The sequence below is a fragment of the Vicia villosa genome, unplaced genomic scaffold (genome assembly GCF_029867415.1).
Source record: "Vicia villosa cultivar HV-30 ecotype Madison, WI unplaced genomic scaffold, Vvil1.0 ctg.000505F_1_1, whole genome shotgun sequence".
Taxonomy (NCBI): domain Eukaryota; kingdom Viridiplantae; phylum Streptophyta; class Magnoliopsida; order Fabales; family Fabaceae; genus Vicia; species Vicia villosa.
The window spans coordinates 927,624-948,239 of record NW_026705240.1 but is presented as its reverse complement, the minus strand read 5'-3'; the positions used below and the strand labels follow the sequence as shown (position 1 = coordinate 948,239).

At 35.2% G+C, this 20,616-nt stretch overlaps 3 protein-coding genes across 3 annotated transcripts; all 3 read left to right on the top strand.

Moving 5' to 3' along the window:
* Window positions 1–316: 316 nt before the first annotated feature.
* Window positions 317–2,875, top strand: LOC131629045 (uncharacterized). Its single transcript, XM_058899842.1, has 12 exons — window positions 317–454; window positions 538–805; window positions 887–977; window positions 1,057–1,184; window positions 1,272–1,362; window positions 1,439–1,595; window positions 1,686–1,744; window positions 1,943–2,063; window positions 2,145–2,315; window positions 2,412–2,453; window positions 2,536–2,595; window positions 2,711–2,875. The coding sequence occupies exons 1-12, from the start codon at window positions 317–319 to the stop codon at window positions 2,873–2,875; spliced, it is 1,491 nt and encodes a 496-aa protein (XP_058755825.1).
* A 2,391-nt stretch (window positions 2,876–5,266) lies between these two features.
* On the top strand, window positions 5,267–8,322 carry LOC131629044 (uncharacterized). The gene is made up of 7 exons (XM_058899841.1): window positions 5,267–5,765; window positions 5,852–6,015; window positions 6,124–6,293; window positions 6,379–7,295; window positions 7,385–7,720; window positions 7,853–7,931; window positions 7,989–8,322. The coding sequence occupies exons 1-7, from the start codon at window positions 5,267–5,269 to the stop codon at window positions 8,320–8,322; spliced, it is 2,499 nt and encodes an 832-aa protein (XP_058755824.1).
* Window positions 8,323–8,480: 158 nt separating this feature from the next.
* LOC131629042 (uncharacterized) lies at window positions 8,481–9,673 on the top strand. Its single transcript, XM_058899840.1, has 3 exons — window positions 8,481–8,625; window positions 8,725–9,012; window positions 9,084–9,673. Exons 1-3 carry the CDS (start codon window positions 8,481–8,483, stop codon window positions 9,671–9,673), a joined length of 1,023 nt encoding a protein of 340 aa, XP_058755823.1.
* The last annotated feature ends 10,943 nt before the right edge of the window (window positions 9,674–20,616 follow it).

Below are 20,616 nucleotides of genomic sequence, written 5' to 3'. Positions count from 1 at the left end.
TTCTTAGGCTATCCACATCAGCAACTCTTCTATGGTTGATCCACATCAGCTTTGGTGGTTACTACAGAATTTTTGCTCCTTCAACTGCATGGTGGGCTGCGGCAGTTATTGCTGTGGAAGTTTCACCCTCACAGCTTCTCATGTTGCTGCAGTTATGTAAGGTCCATTATTCTGTGCCTGTCCACGTTCCAAACTGCACAATTGCAGTAATTATGTGTTTAAATGGCTTGCCTATTTATCAGTGATTTCATTCTTCTCTTTCCATGCTTGCTAACTTCTGCGGTTATCATTCAGTGCAGTGTGAATTTGCATTATCATGTCAAGGCCTGTTGAGAGAATAGCAGAGATCAATGATGGAAAAGAGCTTTGGAAGATTGTTGTTAGGATTCACCACAGATGGAAAGTTGTCTCCAACAACAAGGAACATTTTGAAATGATCTTTGTTGACAAATTGGTGATTACCCTGTTTATGTTTTAGTATGTTTATCATTTACCTATGTTTTTATAGTTTGAATCATTTTTTGGTTTCTGCTGCAGGGAGATGATATTCATGTTGTTGTTCCAGCACCGCATGTGTCGGTGTTCACCGAAAAATGCTTATTAGGCCATACTTATGCTGTATCTAATTTTAAGGTGGTGCCTTATGTTCTGGCCTTCAGGGCATCGGGACACAAATATATGATAAAGTTTACTGCTGGAACGTCTGTTCTTGATGAAGACAAACATGAGATACCCCCGAAATCGATTTTATTTACAAGTTTTTCCGACATCATAACAGGGAGGTTTGACAAACATGTTCTGATTCGTGAGTATGGTTTTTGGCTTTTTTATTATCTCATGTTTTGATGCATTTTAGCCGTGTGAAATTAATAAATTTGCCTGACAGATGTCGTTGGAATGGTTGATAGTATTGGTTATGCACAGACTGAGTCAGGTGCAAAGAAGCAGCAAATTAGCATGATGTTGCGTGATCACAGGTTTGTTTTTTTTTATACATTAGACTGCCTGATATATGAATCATGTTATATATCTTAATGTGTTGTGATCATGGTTTAGCAACAACATGTTGAACTGTACTCTGTGGGAATCATACGCGGATCAGTTCATCAAGTTTAACAAAGTTAGGGTTGCTGCATCACTCCCTACAGTTGTGTTGCTTCAGTATGCCAAAGTGAAGGAAGAAGGTTATTCCATGACTTATTTTTTAGATTAATACTAAAACTACAAAATCTGTGATAAATATATTGACAAGGTATAATTTGAATTTGCAGGAAAGTATCCTCTGTCTGTGACAAACACCTACAATGTGACCCTTTTATGTGTTGATGCTGATTTTCCGGTCATGAAAGACTTTATTGATAGGTATGTTGATAGTGTCATCCATTTTGTACAGTTATTTTTTTCATGTATGAATTTGATAATGATCCATGCTATGCAGAATGCCTGAGGAGAGCAGGGTAACCCTGTCTGAACAACTTGGAGGGAATTCCCAATATTCCTCCCAAAGTTCTGAAAATCAACAGCTCACTCCTGTGCAAAAATTGTTCTCAAAGGCTATTGTTTTGCCTATTGCTGAGATTATTCAACTTACGGATGTATGTCTTTCTATTTTCCTATATTATCATAATTATAACCTCATTCTTTAGTGTGTCACATGTTTCTGATTTTGGCGGCTATTTGTCCAGGTTACATTTTGTGCTACTGTCGCTACAACAAAATTATTAGTAGCATCTCCGTTTGGATGGTACTATCGTGCCTGTCATATGTGTCAATCTATAGCGCGTGGGGACAGCCCCCCCTTTGAGTGTGAAGCTGGTCATGAAACCATGGCTGAAGTCCTTAGGTTTTAGTTGTTCTCACCTAATAGATGTTGTTTCTGTCATGTTTATGATGTTTTTATGTTGTCGGCTTTTTTAACAGAGCGACTTCTTATGATGTTCAGGTATAAGATTGAAATTGAGGTTACTCACGGGGGCCAAAGCTGCAATTTTGTCTTCTGGAACAGAGAATGTGAAATGCTGTTGGGTTTATCTGCATCGCAACTTCGTAACACTATGATTCAGGTTATATTTATATTGTGCAGACGAATTGGAATGTACTTTCCAATACTCTGTGTACACTAATATGGCCAGTTGTTTAAATAGGCTAGAATTACTGATCCATTGGACTTTCCGTTAGCACTTGATCAGTTGTTGAAGTTGGAAATGGCTATGAAGGTTAAGTGGCATCCACGCTGGAAGAACTGTTCCGTCGTTATGATTATAAAAAATGATCCTATTATCCAGCAACTTAAGGAAAAATGGGGAACAGATGAGGTCAGCTCTAATGAACCGACATTTGTTTTATAAACGAGGACTTCATATTATAACAATTTTTTGCCTGATTTTGTTTTTCTTTGGTAAATTCTCAAGGAACCTATTCCAATCCAAACTGTCGTACCTGAGACTCTGGAGGTAGAAATTTTAAACTGTGTATGCATTTTTTTGCTTTTCCTGTGATTATGTTATATTGAAAACTGTGTTTAACAATATATAGATTAAAGAGAGTGTTGATGAGGCTAAAACAGATGGCAATGAAGACTGTGAATTGGTTACAGTAAGTCTCACTGCAACACACTTACCTACTTACATTTATATCAATATTACTAACACTTACCGACTTACATTTATATCAATATTCCTAACTAATAGTCTTCATCGTGGCATTGCAGGACCTGGAAATTACATCTGAGCACAAGCCTGATGCTGTCACACCTGGTGGTAAGAGGCATCTTCCTGCTGCATCAAGTGAATCCATTGATTTGGACGGATTACATGATGGGGAACTGTCATCTAACAAGCTGAAGAAGATAATTAAAATTGAGAAGATTGATTAGATCTATTTTTATTTTGTGTGTGTTTTGCTTAGGTGTTTGTTATAAAAACTGAATGTTAGTTTCCTTTGCTTTTAATCATGTGTGTGATTTCATTTTCTGTAATAATTAGTGCATGAATACTGGCTATGTGCTTCTGTTATGTTCAATTTGATTTAAGAATTATCAATGGTTTGTGTGGCTTATTATATTCAAATGATTCAAATTCAACTACATATTATATATACTATTATTAATTATTTTGATTCTTTTTGATCATATATCAAACATTCCATTTTAACTATACCTCTTATAACGGGGGTGCTGCTTTTTTATTATTTTTAATGTTAGTTACAATAATGATGTCGCAAAGAACGGTTTGTTTGGATTAGCACTCTCTAAGCTTTCTGTCATTACATTGTAAACTAAAACATGGATTGTGCCTCACAAACAAACACCAGAACTTTTAACATTTGACTATGTTAACTATCAATAAATAATTTTATGTCTGATCTTAGTATAATGTTGATACAATATTGTGGGACAGATTTCATTTTAACTAAAAGCATATCAGAGCAGATTAATAGAATATAATAGGAGAACTTAAAAAATTTGTCCCGAAAACGATTATATATTAGATCTTCCAATGGTCACAATATTACTGTGTTCCCATTCTGGATAAAGTGCTTACAAAATAACATGTAGCAGAATATATATAACACAATGTACCAAAATAACATTCCCAACATATAATATAACCATTAAAATTCAGGTATAGTACACGGTTTGCAAATAGCAGCAGTTTCTTCATTGTCTTTCAACCTTCACATAGATATACGGAGAGAATCGCAGCATACTCCACGCTATTGTATCCCCATTACGCAGGTTAAGAGATTTGGCGAATTCGTACCATCCCAGGGCCATGTACTTTTCATATGGCTGGGGTATTCCTTTTCTGTTAGCTTTGTGAACCTGACAGGTAACAATGTTCTTCGTCCTCACATCCAGCAGGTTGATTTCATCTTGAAAGCGACGGAGGCATCTTTTGGCGATTTCCTTAGGGAAATGCTGCATACAAGAAATAAGGTAACTATTAACAATATATACTATTTACATTTTCAATAACATGATGCTCATATTCAAATATCTCCTTACCATTACATTCTGCTGTGTAGATTTAGCATTTGTAACATGGGTGTTCCAGAAAAAATTTTGAGCCCCTGTAGAACTGTCTACAGTAATGTCTGTACCCACCTTTGCTTTTTTCACCATTTTACCCTTTTGTTTCTTACCCTCTTTTGATCCACTTGGTTCACCAACTTCAGAAACTTTGATTTCATTTGTGTCAATGTCTGTTGATTCCTCTTTTATCTTTATAGGTCCTGCATTGGGATTGCTTTTAACCCTTGCGCTATTTTGTGCGACAACATCAACATTCGACACAACACGACCAGGGGGCACATTGCGCTGTTTATTCCTGCGTTTTCTTTCCACCTTAGGATCGTACCCTGTTTCCTTTACCAAATGTTCTATGATTTCCATTGCCTGATCATCGCTGTTCCAACATTAAATATGGATTAAAAACAAACCGCATATGAAGCATTCTTTACTAAGCAATAGTCATATGCCGAGCAACGACGGGATATACAATCCAACAATAAAAACCAACAATAGTCATTCAGTCACATTTGATTTCTTGACAAATACCACACATAATACAACATTGAGCTATATTGATACTACACCCATCACTAAATGTTGTTAACTGTTATTACCACACTACCATATTTTGTATACCAGTATACCCTATTTTGTACGGCAAAGCAAAGGTGAAATAAAATTATCTACTCATACCTGAAATCATTTTCATCATCAGAGGGAATTCGCACAGAAGGACCACCGTGTGAAGATGCCATTGTCGGAACCCTAACCGCAGGCAGTTGCAATGCTAAACTTCTATTCAGTGCAATAGGAAACAAGTACTTGGTACATGCAGAAAGTGGATTAACTGTTCAGTTTCTATTTACTTATAATATTAGTTTTGACTTAAAGTCTTTTTAAAAGAGTAACACATCCATCAAATAAAATATTATAAATAACCTGTATAGATTAAATTAAATACATTTAACACACACAACAGTTATAAGGGAGGGATAAATGGTAATTTAAATCTATAACCATAATTCTATTCATATTCAGTTCCAATTTCATATATATTCAAGTATGAAAGAAAAATTAAAATCAATACTGCATTCATGACATTTAAACCCACCAATTCCCCTTCAATTAGAAACTGTAAACTTTTAGTATTCAAAATCATGAAGTAGCATGCTATACATCTCATATTGTGTGCATAAATCTATACAAATAAATCTTATTTGTAATATTATTATTCATCCTACTTTTGTGTTTGTGATGGAAACAGATGTTGTTAAAAACCCTGCTCCTCAAACATCCATTGCAAGAAAGAGGAGAAAGCTTATTCTTAAAGCAAAGAGGGATTATCGAAACCGTGTCAGATCAAGCAACCTCACTTCCCATTTAAATCATAATTTTACATCTTCTGTAACATATGAAACCACTATTGAAACGGCTATGGCTAGAAAGAGAAGGAAAATAATCTTGGATAACAGAAAAAGATTGAGAAATTTGTTCAATACTGAAGTTAGTAGGGTTCAAAATACAAACAACATTGTTAGTCAAAGTCAGAACATGGATCATGCATCTACTTCAAATTATAATATGTCAAGTCAGTCCATGGATCATCCATCTACCTCAAATCATAATGTGTCTGTTGAATCTCATTATGAAGACAATGATGACTCCAACTCTGACAATAATTTAAATTCTTCTAATAGTTCCGGCTCTGACGAAGATTCAGACCCGGCACAATTACAGGAGGCCCATCTTCAAGGTATTTCCATATCATACACTGATAACCAAATGATGTACACTTCTTCTGTTAATAGACATATTCAGTATTGTGGTTTCTTCTTTCAGAATATTACGATATTGGCGACCAAAGTTATGAATGCGCACACTGCCAAGCATGTATGTGGTACCAAGAAAAAGTGAATAGACACAAAATTACAGCAACTCCTCGCTTTTATCGTTGTTGCCGTGGAGGAAAAATTGTTCTTCCGTTCCTTGAGCAACCTCCACAGGTGTTGCAAGATCTTCTATTTAATAAAACATATTCAGATAGTAAAAACTACCAGGCTAACATACGAACATACACCGCAATGTTCTCATTCACTTCCCCTGGAATGAAGTTCGACACAACATATTCTAAAAGAGGTGGACCCCCTACTTTGAGACTGCAGGGTCAGACCTGTCATCGAATTGGTACACTGCTGCCAGAAACAGGGCAACCTCCGCAATATGCTCAATTATACATCTATGACACGGACAATGAAGTTGAACACAGAATAAAATGTTTCAAGTAAGCATGCTCAGACATAATTACACAATTGTTTTATAAAAATATTATGTTAAACTATTTATTCATGGCTGCGAAAAATAAACAGGGACAACAAAGGCATCGAGCGACCGGTTGTCAAAAAGCTCAAGATGATGTTAGATCAGCACAATGTTCATGCCAAAGCTTTTAGAATGGCAAGGGATGTTTTAAGGACAAATTCTTTCACAGATTTAAAACTCAGGTTTATTTCTGATAGATCCGAAGATGGCCGTGTTTACAACAAACCTACTGTCTCAGAAGTGGCTGCACTCATTGTGGGAGACATTGATTCTGCTGATAAAAGGGACATCTTAATTCAGCGCCGCAATGGTGGTTTGCAACGAATAGATGAGTTTCACCCAGCATATTTGGCTTATCAGTATCCTCTTATATTTCCTTATGGGGAAGATGGTTACAGGAAAAATATAATGCACATATATCGCCATGAAACTGAGGTCACTAGGAGAAACCGTCAAAGCATTAAGGATTGGTTTTCTTACCGGTTACAACAACGTCGCAAAGAGGCAAAAACACTACTTTACTCAAGACGCCTATTTCAACAATTCTTAGTCGACGGCTATGCTATGATGGAATCCGAACGACTGAATTGGTTGAGAGATAATCAATTGAAATTAAGAGTGGGCAAATATAATAATTTGGCCGCTCAAACTGATGGCGATACAAGAAATGAACACCAAAAGCGAGGAAAACGAGTTGTTCTGCCATCAACATTTGTTGGTAGCAAGAGATATATGGATCAACTATATTTTGACGGTATGGCCATTTCAAGTCGATTGGGATTCCCTGATTTATTTGTTACTTTTACCTGCAACCCAAATTGGCCTGAAATTAAAAGAGCATTGTCAGGCACAGGTCTACAACCCAATGATAGGCCAGATATCATTTCAAAAGTTTTCAAAATAAAGTTTGATACCCTCATGGATGATATTACAAAACACCATGTCGTTGGAAAAGTGATTGCATGTAAGTTGTTTCATTTAATTATACTACTTTTCAATCATGTGTCTGTGTAGAACCAAAATATTACATCAAACTAACTTTCAATTTAATAGATATGTACACCATTGAATTCCAAAAGCGCGGATTGCCACATGCTCACATCTTGATATTCCTACACCCTCAGAGCAAATACCCAACACCATCTGACATAGACAAGATCATTTCTGCTGAAATTCCCGACCCGACTGTTCATCCCAATTTATACAAATTGGTTAAGGCACATATGATGCATGGACCCTGTGGCCTTGCTTGCGTGACCTCACAATGTATGAAGAATGGACGATGTTCTAAATACTATCCCAAAAAGTTTATTGAACACACTATTGTTGATGCAGAGGGATATCCGCTGTATAGGAGAAGATCAAAAACCTTCACTATTGAAAAAAATGGTATCACCTTGGACAACAGACATGTGGTTCCATATAATACCAGATTTCTTATGAAATACCAGGCACATATAAACATGGAATGGTGTAATCAGAGTACTTCCATAAAATATCTTTTCAAATATATCAATAAAGGCTATGACAGAATAACAGCAGCAGTTTCAACAAATAGCAATCAACCTGTTGATGAGATCCAACAATATCTCGACTGCAGGTATGTCTCACCCAGTGAAGCATGCTGGCGCATTTACTCTTACAATATTCATGGCAGAAAACCAGCTGTGGAACGTATGTTCTATCATTTGGTTGGGGAGAAACCTATATACTATACAGATTATGCACGCATGGAAAATGTGCTGGAAACTGCAAGTGTGACTGAATCAATGTTTACTGCATGGCTGGTAGCAAATGCTAAATATGAAGAGGCACAAACATTAACTTATGGTCAATTTGTCTCAAAGTTTGTTTACCACAAAAAAAAGAGAGAATGGAAACCGCGGAAAAAAGGCTTCACCATTGGACGTCTCATATGGGTTCCGCCAACAACTGATGAACTGTTTTACCTGCGCATGATGTTGACGGTGGCAAAAGGACCAACAACATAGGAGGAAATCAGGACCGTGGATAACATTCAGTATGATACATTCAGAGATGCATGCTTTGCAATGGGATTTCTTGAAGACGACAAAGAATACATAGCTGCTATAAAGGAGGAAAGTCATTGGGGGACTGGTCATTTTCTTCGATATGGGATGAGGCACCAATGGCGCATAAGTATGCAATAGAATCGCTTGACAGAACTTTGAAAGATGTTATGAGTGCAGACAAAAATTCAACTGATGTATTCGGTGGAAAGGTTGTTGTTTTCGGGGGCGATTTCAGACAGATTTTACCTGTCGTCCCCAGAGGCAGTCGTTCCGATATTGTACACTATGCCATAAATGCATCTTACATATGGCATTCAGTTGAGGTATTAACATTGACAAGAAACATGCGGCTATGAACAGGATCAACACAGACTGACAAAAATGAGATAGCACAGTTTTCAGATTGGCTTTTAAGAATAGGAGAGGGCCGAATATCTGAGCCTAATGACGGCACCGCCGAAATCAACATACCACTTGATATTCTGATAACAGAATTCGATGATCCAATTGTGGCCATTGTCAATACCACATACCCTGATTTCATAAATAATTTCCAATGTGTTGATTACCTTAAAAGTCGAGCGATACTTGCCTCTACACTGGAGATTGTTGATCAGATCAATGACCATATACTTAACTTGATTCCAGGTTAAGCAACAAAAATATATAATTTAATGGATTATATTAATCTAATTTTTGCTTTTACTAATTCTGTTCAGTCAACAATGCAGGAGAGATTCGTGACTACTACAGCGCAAATTCAGTTGACAAGTCTGAGATTCATGACCCAGCAGTAGTTGATATCCTCACGCCAGAATTTCTAAGTTCCCTCCGAACATCAGGATTGCCAAACCATCACTTAAAACTAAAGGTTGGGACACCTATAATGCTCATGAGAAATATAGATCAAGCTGAAGGTTTGTGTAACGGCACAAGGCTGTGTATAACAAAGATGGCAGCCCATGTATTGGAGGCTTCAATAATGGGTGGTAAAGGTTTGGGAAATTTGGTTTACATACCTCGAATGGATATGTCACCATCCCAATCACCATGGCCATTCAAACTGAATAGGAGACAGTTCCCTATTATAGTTTCCTATTCTATGACAATTAACAAATCACAGGGACAGTCATTGGATAACGTTGGTTTGTACTTACCGAAAGATGTATTCACACATGGCCAGATTTATGTCGCATTGTCAAGAGTAACAACAAAAAAGGGAATCAAAATACTGATACATGATGAAGAAAAGAAATTCAGGGAGAAAACTACAAATGTTGTGTATAAGGAAGTTTTTAACAATGTCTAAGTTTTTAAAATTGATCAGAGTAAATCTGTAACAGCGGTAATCTATATTACTAACAGCATATTAGTATTGCAAGTAACAGCAGTAATATATATTACTAACAGCATATTAGCAATGCAAGTAACAGAAATAATATATATATATATATAGCATAACATCTAAATACCAAAATCTTATATATTAATATAAAGGTGGACCTAAGTCCACCAGAAAATTACAAAAAGTTAAAGAGTTAGATACTTAAAACAAACTTTTACATCATTTTCAATTTTTCAACATTGTTACAAGTATCTCCTTGCTGATGGGATCCTTAACGCTGAAGCCCATAGAGTCTCCATCAAGCAGGCACCTTTCCTTGGCAAATTTGTACCAACCACGCCCTAAGAACATCTGACCCTTTTCGGTATGATGAACTTCACATTCATACCTGACTTCCCTTTCCCAGTCAACCAAATCTACAAACCTTGCTCCATGGAGCCAGCGACTTGCCACAACATGCTCAGGAATTTCCTGCAATATTGATATAAAACAACATTAAATAATCCCATTAACTGATAGGGAAAGACGATAAGCTTAAAACGAATAATAACTTACAAGAAGACATGACTAAGCCATCTTCCCGTTGACCACATCTTGCTTCCAGATACAATATTGTAACTTAGCAGGCTGTTCTACATGGCAACTAAAATCCTCAACAACCGGTTCATGGCATCTGGAACATTATACAAACAAACAGCATGGTCAATAAATAAATGTGTTATCAAACATTCTAAATTCAAGCATAAAACGTATACTCAACATAAGCTAATTCAAACATACACAGAGTTATCAGAAATGACAGCTTTCCCCACAGCCATTTGGTTCACCGAGTTTTCTTCGCCTGCATGCAACCATATATAACTTTTAAATTCAAAATGTAACAGAGCAAACTTTGAAATGATATGTTTACCTTTACCTCTCATTGCTTGATCAACTCTTCCTTCCATCTTTTCAGAAATTCGCAGCTTACACTGTTGGTTCCAGAGTAATGATGAATGCTTCAGTTTTTAGTGCTTTCAAACTTCCTACACATTACTTATATAACACTCTAAATGGACTCTTCACATACCTGCAACTTTTCCACCGTCCAATAGAATTCAATGCAATTGTTCAATTAGTCTTCTTTGCATTTACATCACTTCAAAACAGTTTTCGTTTTATTTATATGCCTCACGAAAAATAATAACTGCCCATAACCCAATTGATCTTTCACATCCCAATATAATATAACACATTACAACTATTTTATAACCATTTAATATTATCGTACTACTCTTTAACATATACTATTAAATTGAATTTTCAACTATTCATATGTCCATTGTTGTGTGTTTACCTATTAGATTTAATAGCCTACCATTTACAGGAGCCATACCCCAACTTATACCAACAATAATGAAATTAGGTACCCTATTCTGATCAAGTTTGATAGATATCCTGTTCAATACTTATAATAAACAATACTTAATTTTAAAACAGAATGGTAATCAATTTTGCATAAAAACCATGGAAGATTTGGCTCATTCCATGAAACTTACAACCAAAATTGATAATATTTAATTTAAAACCATACATAGTGCCATAATTGTTAATCTTGGTTCACATCCACCATTACAAAAAAAAAACAAAACCATAAATCCCATATAAACCAAACTGCTAAAAAACGGCCCTATACATCCACCACAAACATTGCCTAACCAACAGCTCTATCAACGATCACCACTGCGCTCCACTGTTACTATAATATCTAACACTGGCGGGTAATAAATCACAAAGTGCACTTTATCACCTACTTTCAGTTCCGCTGCCCTTACATAGTCAAACCATTCTCCATACAAATATGTTTCATTTTTTTGGCCTCTTCTTCACATTGCACTCATATGGGTACCCGTTGTCCACATCATTGAGGGTAATCTCTGACATTCCAGCAAGCCCACATTTCTCTACTATTTCTGCAGGAATATACTGCACTCATTGACATACAATATCAGTTACATTACATCTCTGTATAACACCAGTGTGCCAACAACTATAGACTTTGAACACTGCTTACCATAACATTTGAGCAAAACTTCTTTACATCATGAACTTCACGAGTCCAGTACGCTTCTTCGAACTCTTCCTGTACAGGACTCATTTCCCTGAAATTAAGACCACATTTACAGCACAATGCAAACACAACAGCATCAATATACCTATAACGATAATATATTCCCTATCACTTATAAATAAACTTTACCTTTCACTATCAGAAGATATCATTATGTATTCAATCCCATCTCCATCATCCCTTCAACACAATAACATACAAACTATTTATTAAACTAAGTTGTAACTCATTATTCCGGAAACACATTCAATTTTGTCGAGGTTAAATGGAATTCAATACAAAAAAACAAAATTAAACTATAAGATTACCCTTTATTTTCAACAATCCTGGCAGCCTCTACAGAAACTTTACCGGCATCGTCGACACGATTCAATCTTTCATGTTGTTTCTTCCATTCCTCCATAACATCATCATTCTCATGTGACCCACTCAGTATCCTCTCAACTGTGAGCCGCTTCCATGGAGTTTGCAACTCCAACCTATCGGGTGAACTGGAATCAAAACAACATTGCGACCTCTAAATGGATGAATATCTTATGATAAACTCTGCAAACAACATAAACAGTAACACATGCACATACCTTCTTGGCTGCGACATTTTGTTCTTCACACTTATCACCCAACCCTGCGTTTCTTACACCAACAATGCCAAAGACAGACTCTTTGATTGCTTATGAATCCAACGTTACTTTCATTTTAAATGCAGCGTTATGTAACAATACCAATAATAGGATTCTTTTGTGGGCCTATTAACAAATTAGGTCTAACAATAAAAATAGGTTTTCTGCACCAAGGCTAGAATTCTAAGGCCCAATAAACTTTAATGTCCTATTAACTTAGATATATTAACCAACTATAAGGTCCAACAGGTATTTTTAACCTATTTAAAATATTTTACCTTATTATATGAACTTACACACACATATATATATATATATATATATATATATACATTTTCCCTATTTTATTAAAGTGCCCTAAAACCCAATGCGCGAGACAGACGGGTACCCGTGCGAACGCATGGGTAAGACACTAGTTAACATAAATATAAATGTCAATTAATGAAATTTTTAATTTTAACTTACACAAATATACTCTTCGTCTCCTACACTTTCAATATACACCACACATGGTATTTTCAAGAATATGGGATACATATTTGTAAATAAATTTAAGACACTATTTTACTAATTATAAATACCAATGAAATTGTATTTTTAAAACAAATTATCATTATTTCGAAATTGAATATATGAAAATTTATAATATAGATAAAAAAGTTGTAATTGTTATAAAATAAGGAGAAAGAAGATAAAAGAGAAGGGAGAGATATGAGAACAATTTTGTATTATTTCATCGGTGTATCTTTCTACACTGAGATTAGTCCTATTTATAGGACAACATACAGACAATATCATAAATATACATTATTATAAATAAGGAATAAAGTTATTGGGAGACAATCATCCAATTATTCATAACACTCCCCCTTGGATGTTTGTTTTAGATATGCCTCGTTAAAACCTTCACTAGAAAAAACCAGTCGAAAAAAATCTAGTGAAGGAAAAAGAGTACAATATCCTTTTAAAATAAATTTATTTCTCCCCCTCAGCTAAACGATTATTTTTTCGACAATGAATATTAATCTTTTGTACTAGTTGATTAAAAGTTCTACTTGGGAGTAACTTTGTGAAAAGATCAGCAAGATTATCACATGAACGGATTTGTTGGATGCTTATGTCACCATTCTTCTGAAGATCATGAGTGAAAAATAACTTTGGAAAGATGTGTTTTGTTCGGTCTCCTGTAATGTAACCATCTTTCAATTGAGTGATGCATGTCGTATTATATTCATATATGGTCGTTGTATTTGTTTTCCAGAAGACAAACCATAAGTATTTGTATGTGTTAGATTAAGGATCTAAACCAAACGCATTCACGACTTACCTCATATAGTGCTAAAAGTTCTGCATGATTGGATGAAGTTGTTGCTATTGTTTATTTCACCGATCTCCATGAACTAGTTGTACCACCACATGTAAACAAACAACCTGTTTGTGATCTACCATTGTGAGGATCTGATAAGTAACCTGCAGTTGCATAACTTGTTAATTCGAGTTTTGATACTTTGGTATAAAATAGACTCGTGTCTATTAAACCTCAAAGATAACGAAGTATATGTTTGACTCTGTTCCAATGTCTTCGTGTGGGTGAAGAATATTATCTTACTAATAGATTAACCACAAATGATTTATCACGGAGTGTATAATTAACAAGGTACATCAGTGCTCCAATCGCACTGAGATATGGTACTTCATGACCAAGCAATTATTCATCCTTTTCTCGAGGTCTGAAAGGATCTTTATCTACATCTAATGATCTAACAACCATTGGAGTAGACAACGGGTGACGCTTGTCCATATAGAAGCGTTTTAACATTTTTTTCTATATAGCATTTTTGATGTACAAATATTTCTTTGTCCAAATGCTCATTTTGTAAACGTAGTGTTATACCCCAAAATTTGCCCGCATCTTTTTTCAAGAAAACTCCAATCTAAAAATTAAGAGTCTCATATAATCATGGATTTTTATTTCAACAAATATCCTGACATATGAAACACTTAGTTTTTAGAATTTTTCTTATACAGTAATTTGGCTTGCAGTTGAATTTATTCTTACGCAAACGCCAAATACTGTTTATTACTTCACACATGCTATTTATTTATTTACAGATAAATAGTACTAACACAATTGGTACAGAGTTAAATCTTCTTGCAGGCGCAGAATCAGAAAACTCAGACTGTACTGGTAACAGTATATTAGTTATTTATTATGTTTATGTTTTTAACAAGTCATGTAAATAAACGTTCATTTTTCACATAAAACAAAAACAAAAACAACAAAAAAGAAAATTAACCTTGACTGTTGATTTTTCACTCTAACTGCTACGTCAATACCTGAACAGTCAGTTGACAGCCAAACTACTGGCAGTACAATTCTCAGTGTTTTGTACCATCAATCAAATCAATCTTTCACAATTCAAAATTCCAAGATTTTTGTTCTAGAAGTCTTCTGAATATCACGCGATTAGCAGAGACTCAACACTGCACAAAAATCAGGTACGCTTAACTGTCTCCTACACAAACAGTCCCTGACTAGGGTTTTCTTGTTTTTACAGGAGAAACAAGCTTTTGAGACCTCAAATGGATTTCATGCACATCCATATATCTCAAAGTACCATCATACAAATTTTCAAACTTCAATTCACTCAGACGCACCGTCAGCAGCTCAAACAGTCAACAGACGACCCGTTTGACCAAAAAAGTCAACAGACAGTCAAAAATGAAATTTTTTGTCAAAGTCCATATTTTGTCAAAGGATTCATCATTTGATCATTGGATGATCATAATTCATCAAGGAAAGATCAAAAATCAACAAAACCCTAAGATTCAAAATTAGGGTTTTTGCCTGAAAAGTCAACTCAACTTTGACTGGTCATAACTCTCTCATCCTTCATCCAAAAAATTCAAACCAAATCTCATTTTGAAGGAAATTCAATTATCTTTCAAATGCAATTGATCCCATGGTCATTGCATTCACCATTTGAAAAATATGACCAAAGACATTAGAGGTCATTTTCAAAGTCAACAAAAAGACACTTTTTTCAAAAGGACACACATGGAGCATCAAAAATCATTTTGACATGAGACCAAAGCATTGGTTAGAAGACTCTTTGAGGTTTCCAAAAAGTGCAAGATCTCCTTCATATGACAAAAATTGAGGGATTTACACCTTGTTGAAGTTGGCTAAATTTTGGGAAAATGCATAAAACCAACATTGCTCAAAAATGTATTTTTTCCAAATGGGGCCAAGTTTTCATGGTTCAAACATCTTTGCCATGATATTATGGGCCTCCCACGACCAAGACTAAGCCCATAACATTTTTATTCATTTTTTGCTTAATTTTATCTTATTTTAAGATTAAATTAAAAGGAAAAATGAATGGATAATGGGTAGCTTACAATCTAAGCATGAGTCACCCAAGGAATCTCTGATTTTCTGCAGAGAATTGAAGCACAAGGCAAGAGAAGTAAAGGAGAGCAAGACTTGGTCAAATATTCAAGGATTTTTAATATTTAAAAATCAAACTTTCAACCAAGCAATCAATGCTCTTAGCTTCACTTCCAAGCAGCTCTTGGCCTATAAATGAAGTGGAATACATCAACAACAAGACACACACGAAATTATAGCAAGAGCATAGCCATCATCTACATAAAATTCTCAAAAAAAAATATCAAATATATGTAATTTTCGTTTTCATATTTCCAGCCACTATCAATACAAAATAATCATCCTATTACTCTTGTATAACATCATAGGTAAGGATTGACTCATAACATGTGATTGAAACAACCTTAAACATGCTCACGATCATCTTCATGTTCATAACCATGTAGCTTTCGTTTTCATATGCATGCTTAACTATAATACAAACTAATCATTTGAATGGGCTCATGGCATGACATAGGGTAGATTTGAGTGATTACATGCAAGTTCAAACGTGGTTTTGAAGCTCTACCATTTTTGAGCTTCAAAGATGTAAACCTTTCGTTTTCTATGATAGAGGCTCCAAATGAAAAAACTAACGACACTATCATGTTCAGAAGGGTCCATTTAGGTGATCTGGGTGGCCCTTGTTCTTTTTTATTTTCGTTTTGTAGGTCATCCAAAAGGTTAAAGAATTGAAAGCAAAATCCGCAGGTAATGTTGCAGGTAAATCCGCAGCAAATTCCATAGGTAAATTGAAGAAGATGATGTATAGTGATGAGGACCCTTTGACTGCTCGCGTGGCCTATCCTCATCTTTCTATTCGCCAGTCAACTTCAGTGGGTCCCACGCTGGACTCTCAAAGTCAGCATAATATCATGCTACTCCTCTAACCACGTGCATCATGTGTCTTGCAACCTGAGCCCTTGATCTCCACTAATCCTCAATCCAACGCACCATACAAGTGATCCACACCATGTACATCACTTAATTTCCATACCTGATCGTATCCTTTTATATTTTCTATTTCTATTTTAATTTCTTTGCAAAATTAATTAAAAATAGTTTTAAAAATCCAAAAAATATACAAAAAATATTTTTAGACTTCTAAAATAATATATTATTTTCTGAAATAAAAATATTTTATTTTTCTTCATAATTCCAATATTTTGTATAATTAATTAGTATATGTCTGTATATTTGCTTTTTAATTATTTTCAACCAATCAAAAAATCATAAAAAATTGTTCTTTATATTAAATATTGTTTATATATTATAAACTAATTTTGTACATATTTTGAATAATTTTCTCTTTAAGTTTTAATTATTTATGTAATTATTTGCATAATTATGTTTAAATTAGCTTAATCAATTTTCAAATCAATTTCAAAAATTCCAAAAAAATTAGTTTTGTTTTAAAATTAATTGACAAATATTTTGTACATATTTTAAACTTAATTTCTAGGTTTAAATATATTTTCATCTTTTTTCTTCATTTTAATTTAATTAATCATGCATTAATTATAATTAAAATCAATCATAAAAAAATCCAAAAACATGCCTTTTATTTTTCTTGCAATTTAAATTCCTAGATAAATGTATAGGATGTCAAAATCATGTAAATAAGCTAGTTTACATTTCCTGCACAATCAATGTAATAGCGTAGATTTACTTTCCGCACTTTACATTTCCGCATTTTAATTTCCAGCAAATATAAACTGCGTGTATGTCAAAGATAAAATTGAACCGTTAGATCACTAACTTCAAAGATAAAATATCTGAATACAAACACAATCACACTTGCACCTCGTAAGGTAATCCCTTCTCATTCTTTTCAAAATCAAAGTCAAAATTCCACTGTTTCGAGTACAAAATTGAACCTTTTGTTTGTATCCGGTGAAAGGATAGATTTTTAAAGGAAATAGGATAAAGACCTTACAACTCAAGGTAGACCTCCTAGTTTGCTTGCTCAAATCAAAACAAACAAAATTCTCATACACTGTTGTTTTTCAAAACAAAACTTTCCAAAAAGAAAATATTTTGTATACATCCAAACACGGATCATTACAAAGTTAACGTTCTTTTCAAAACATCTTTCGAAAGATAAACAAACATTTTGTATACATCCACACAAGGATCATTACAAAATTCAATTTACAAAGGTATTTGAAACCACATATGAGCATTCTAAAGCAATTGAAAAGTAATCGAAAAACAAGTGAGCTAAGCAAACTTAAGAGCCCATGGATAACCGTGGATACAAAGGGTGCTAACACCTTCCCTTTGTATAACCTACCCCTTTACCCAGAATTTCTTAAAGGTCTTTTTTCTGTTTCTTTTATAAACCTTTCCTTAATTGGATAAAATAAAAGGTCGGTGGCGACTCTGTGAATTTTCAAAAATGCGAAAGCATAAGCGATAAAAAAGAGTCAGTTCACGTATCTCTCCCGCTCAGAGGTATGGCCCGAAAAAAAACGGAGGTCCACAGAACTGGCGACTCTGCTGGGGAGTCACTTTCAAAAAAAAATGTTTTTAAAAGGGGTTACCTTAAGAGAATAGATCACTTCGATGTTTTCAATTGATTGACTTGATTGCTCTATTTTTTTCAAAGGTTTGTTTGGGTATTTTGCTTGTGTGGAAGATTCTAACCCGAATCTCGAGATACCTTAAGTATATGACAATAGACCAAGGAAACTGTACGGCATGTACCGATACGGTTGATCTGGTAGTCATCGTTAGTGCGATACTTTGGTTTATACTGATGTCCCTTGAAAACGATCAAGGAGTATATTAGGCTTCCGAAATGTCATTAAACACTAATTTGTCTTAGAACCTTTTTAGTTGAACTTGACTTATGGCCTATTAAGTGGCTAGCTTTGAAATTGATCGAAGTTAGTTATCCTCGAGGAATATTTTGATCGGCCGCTCGAGCGCCGTATTGAGATATAACTTCCAAGGATCATAGAACCCGAATACTATTCTAGGACAGGTTTTAACCAACTCAACTTCAGTGGGGAGGGTATCACCTATCAGCTCCATGCAAGCCTTTAAACCTAAGGCTATTGTTTGATTTGTTTTTGTGTGTGTGGTGGTCGTTTTCTTTACCTCCCCGTTTCACTTGGGAGGACGGCACGCTAAACCCTTCACGCGAAATTTGGAAGGAGAATGCGCCCGTGGTGGGATGAATTTTGTTTCAGTTCTTCCTACGATATCACACGAACTTTCTTATTTGTCCTACGAGTAGGAAAGGGAAAAAAAGATCTCAACTAAACCCTAGGAGTTTGCTAAGTGTGGGGATTTCACCTAGACTAGAAATTCTGGAGTCCGGGAGGTCGGTTATACATAGGGAAGTGTTTAAACACCCTACATATCTGTAGTACTCTACAGGAACCTTCTCTGTGTCATTGTGATTGTGTTTGCTGCTAATGATTGGGAAAGTTTCTCCTTTGTGTTAGGAGAAGGAATTGAATTGATTTGAAAAGACAGACAGATAGACAGACTGACTATTTTTGGTATTTTATTAGCTCGCTGAGATTCCTTGTGAACCTCATGCCTACATATCCCTAGTGGAAGTCAGAGCTTAATGTAGTTCGGGGAACTAACTAGGGAAATTAATTATTTTTGGTGCCTTGCTTGAAGCTCAAGGTTAAAGCTTGGAATTAAATCTCTGTTTACAGTAAAGAGACATGAAATCATCTTTACAGAGAGGTATTGGTACTATTCTACCATAAACATTTAAAGGAGTGACAGAATAACTGAATTCATTTCATTCAAGAGGGGGACCTTACTTGTGTATGTGCAAGTATACCAGTCAAATGCCTCTTAAATGAAAGAAAGATGCTCATCCAAATTAGGGAAAGTTACCACATGTCTGGGTTTTACTGCCAGCTCATGCCTTTCAAAATCCTAAATGGGAGACTTGATTAAAATTGAAATGGAAATGTTTGTTTGTTTGAATGTGGTAGAGTAGTAAAAATATCTCTCTATAGAGATAAGCTATGTCTATCTACTGTATAAAAGATTTGACTTTAGCTGGCTTGTATGAGGCCCAAGCTTGAGACTTTTTGATTGATTTATTAATATTATTGACTCTGGGAGATGACTCCACTGGGGATTAATTACAGGGTATTTTTGTGTTTTGTACAAAGCCCAGAATTGAGGCTGACTCTACTTAGGGAGACTCTATTTATGTGCCTTGTACAAAGCCCAAGGTTGTGGCTAACTGTTGAGGATAATTGAATGAATGACTCTATTTTATGTGCCTTGTACAAAGCCCGAGGTTGTGGCTGACTCTAGCTAGGCAAAACATTATTTTCTGCCTTGTACAAAGCCCAAGGTTGTGGCAGACTCTTAAATAAACTGAGTATGGATGACTCTATGGGGAAAAGATCCTAGGTGTTAGGAATCTTTGACACATAAAAATATGGTTTATCTGCCTTGTACAAAGCCCAAGGTTGTGGCTACTGAATGATGAAGAACTCACTGAGGAGACTCTATTATCTGCCTTGTACAATGCCCAAGGTTGAGGCTGACTCTTGACAGGGGAGTTTTATTGTTTGGTGCCTTGTATGAAGCCCAAGGTTGAGGCTAACTGTTTTTGTTGGTTTTGACTCTACTGAGGAGATTTTATTTATTGAAAGACTGTTTTTCTTTGGAAGCTAACCCTTTCCAGGGATTTTGACTCAGCTGGAGAAATTATTTGGTAAAAGACTGACTTTATCATGTTTTTTGGAGGCTGACCCTTTCCAGG

Coding starts and splice junctions, on each gene's coding strand:
- LOC131629045 (XM_058899842.1), top strand. CDS start 317: ATGTCAAGGCCTGTTGAGAGAATAGCAGAGATCAATGATGGAAAAGAG. Junction 978..1,056: donor ATGATGTTGCGTGATCACAG/GTTTGTTTTTTT, acceptor ATCATGGTTTAG/CAACAACATGTTGAACTGTA. Junction 1,745..1,942: donor GTAGCATCTCCGTTTGGATG/GTACTATCGTGC, acceptor TATGATGTTCAG/GTATAAGATTGAAATTGAGG.
- LOC131629042 (XM_058899840.1), top strand. CDS start 8,481: ATGGCGCATAAGTATGCAATAGAATCGCTTGACAGAACTTTGAAAGAT. Junction 8,626..8,724: donor TTTACCTGTCGTCCCCAGAG/GCAGTCGTTCCG, acceptor GGCTATGAACAG/GATCAACACAGACTGACAAA. Junction 9,013..9,083: donor TATACTTAACTTGATTCCAG/GTTAAGCAACAA, acceptor AATTCTGTTCAG/TCAACAATGCAGGAGAGATT.
- LOC131629044 (XM_058899841.1), top strand. CDS start 5,267: ATGGAAACAGATGTTGTTAAAAACCCTGCTCCTCAAACATCCATTGCA. Junction 7,296..7,384: donor CGTTGGAAAAGTGATTGCAT/GTAAGTTGTTTC, acceptor TCAATTTAATAG/ATATGTACACCATTGAATTC. Junction 7,932..7,988: donor CAACAATATCTCGACTGCAG/GTATGTCTCACC, acceptor TATTCATGGCAG/AAAACCAGCTGTGGAACGTA.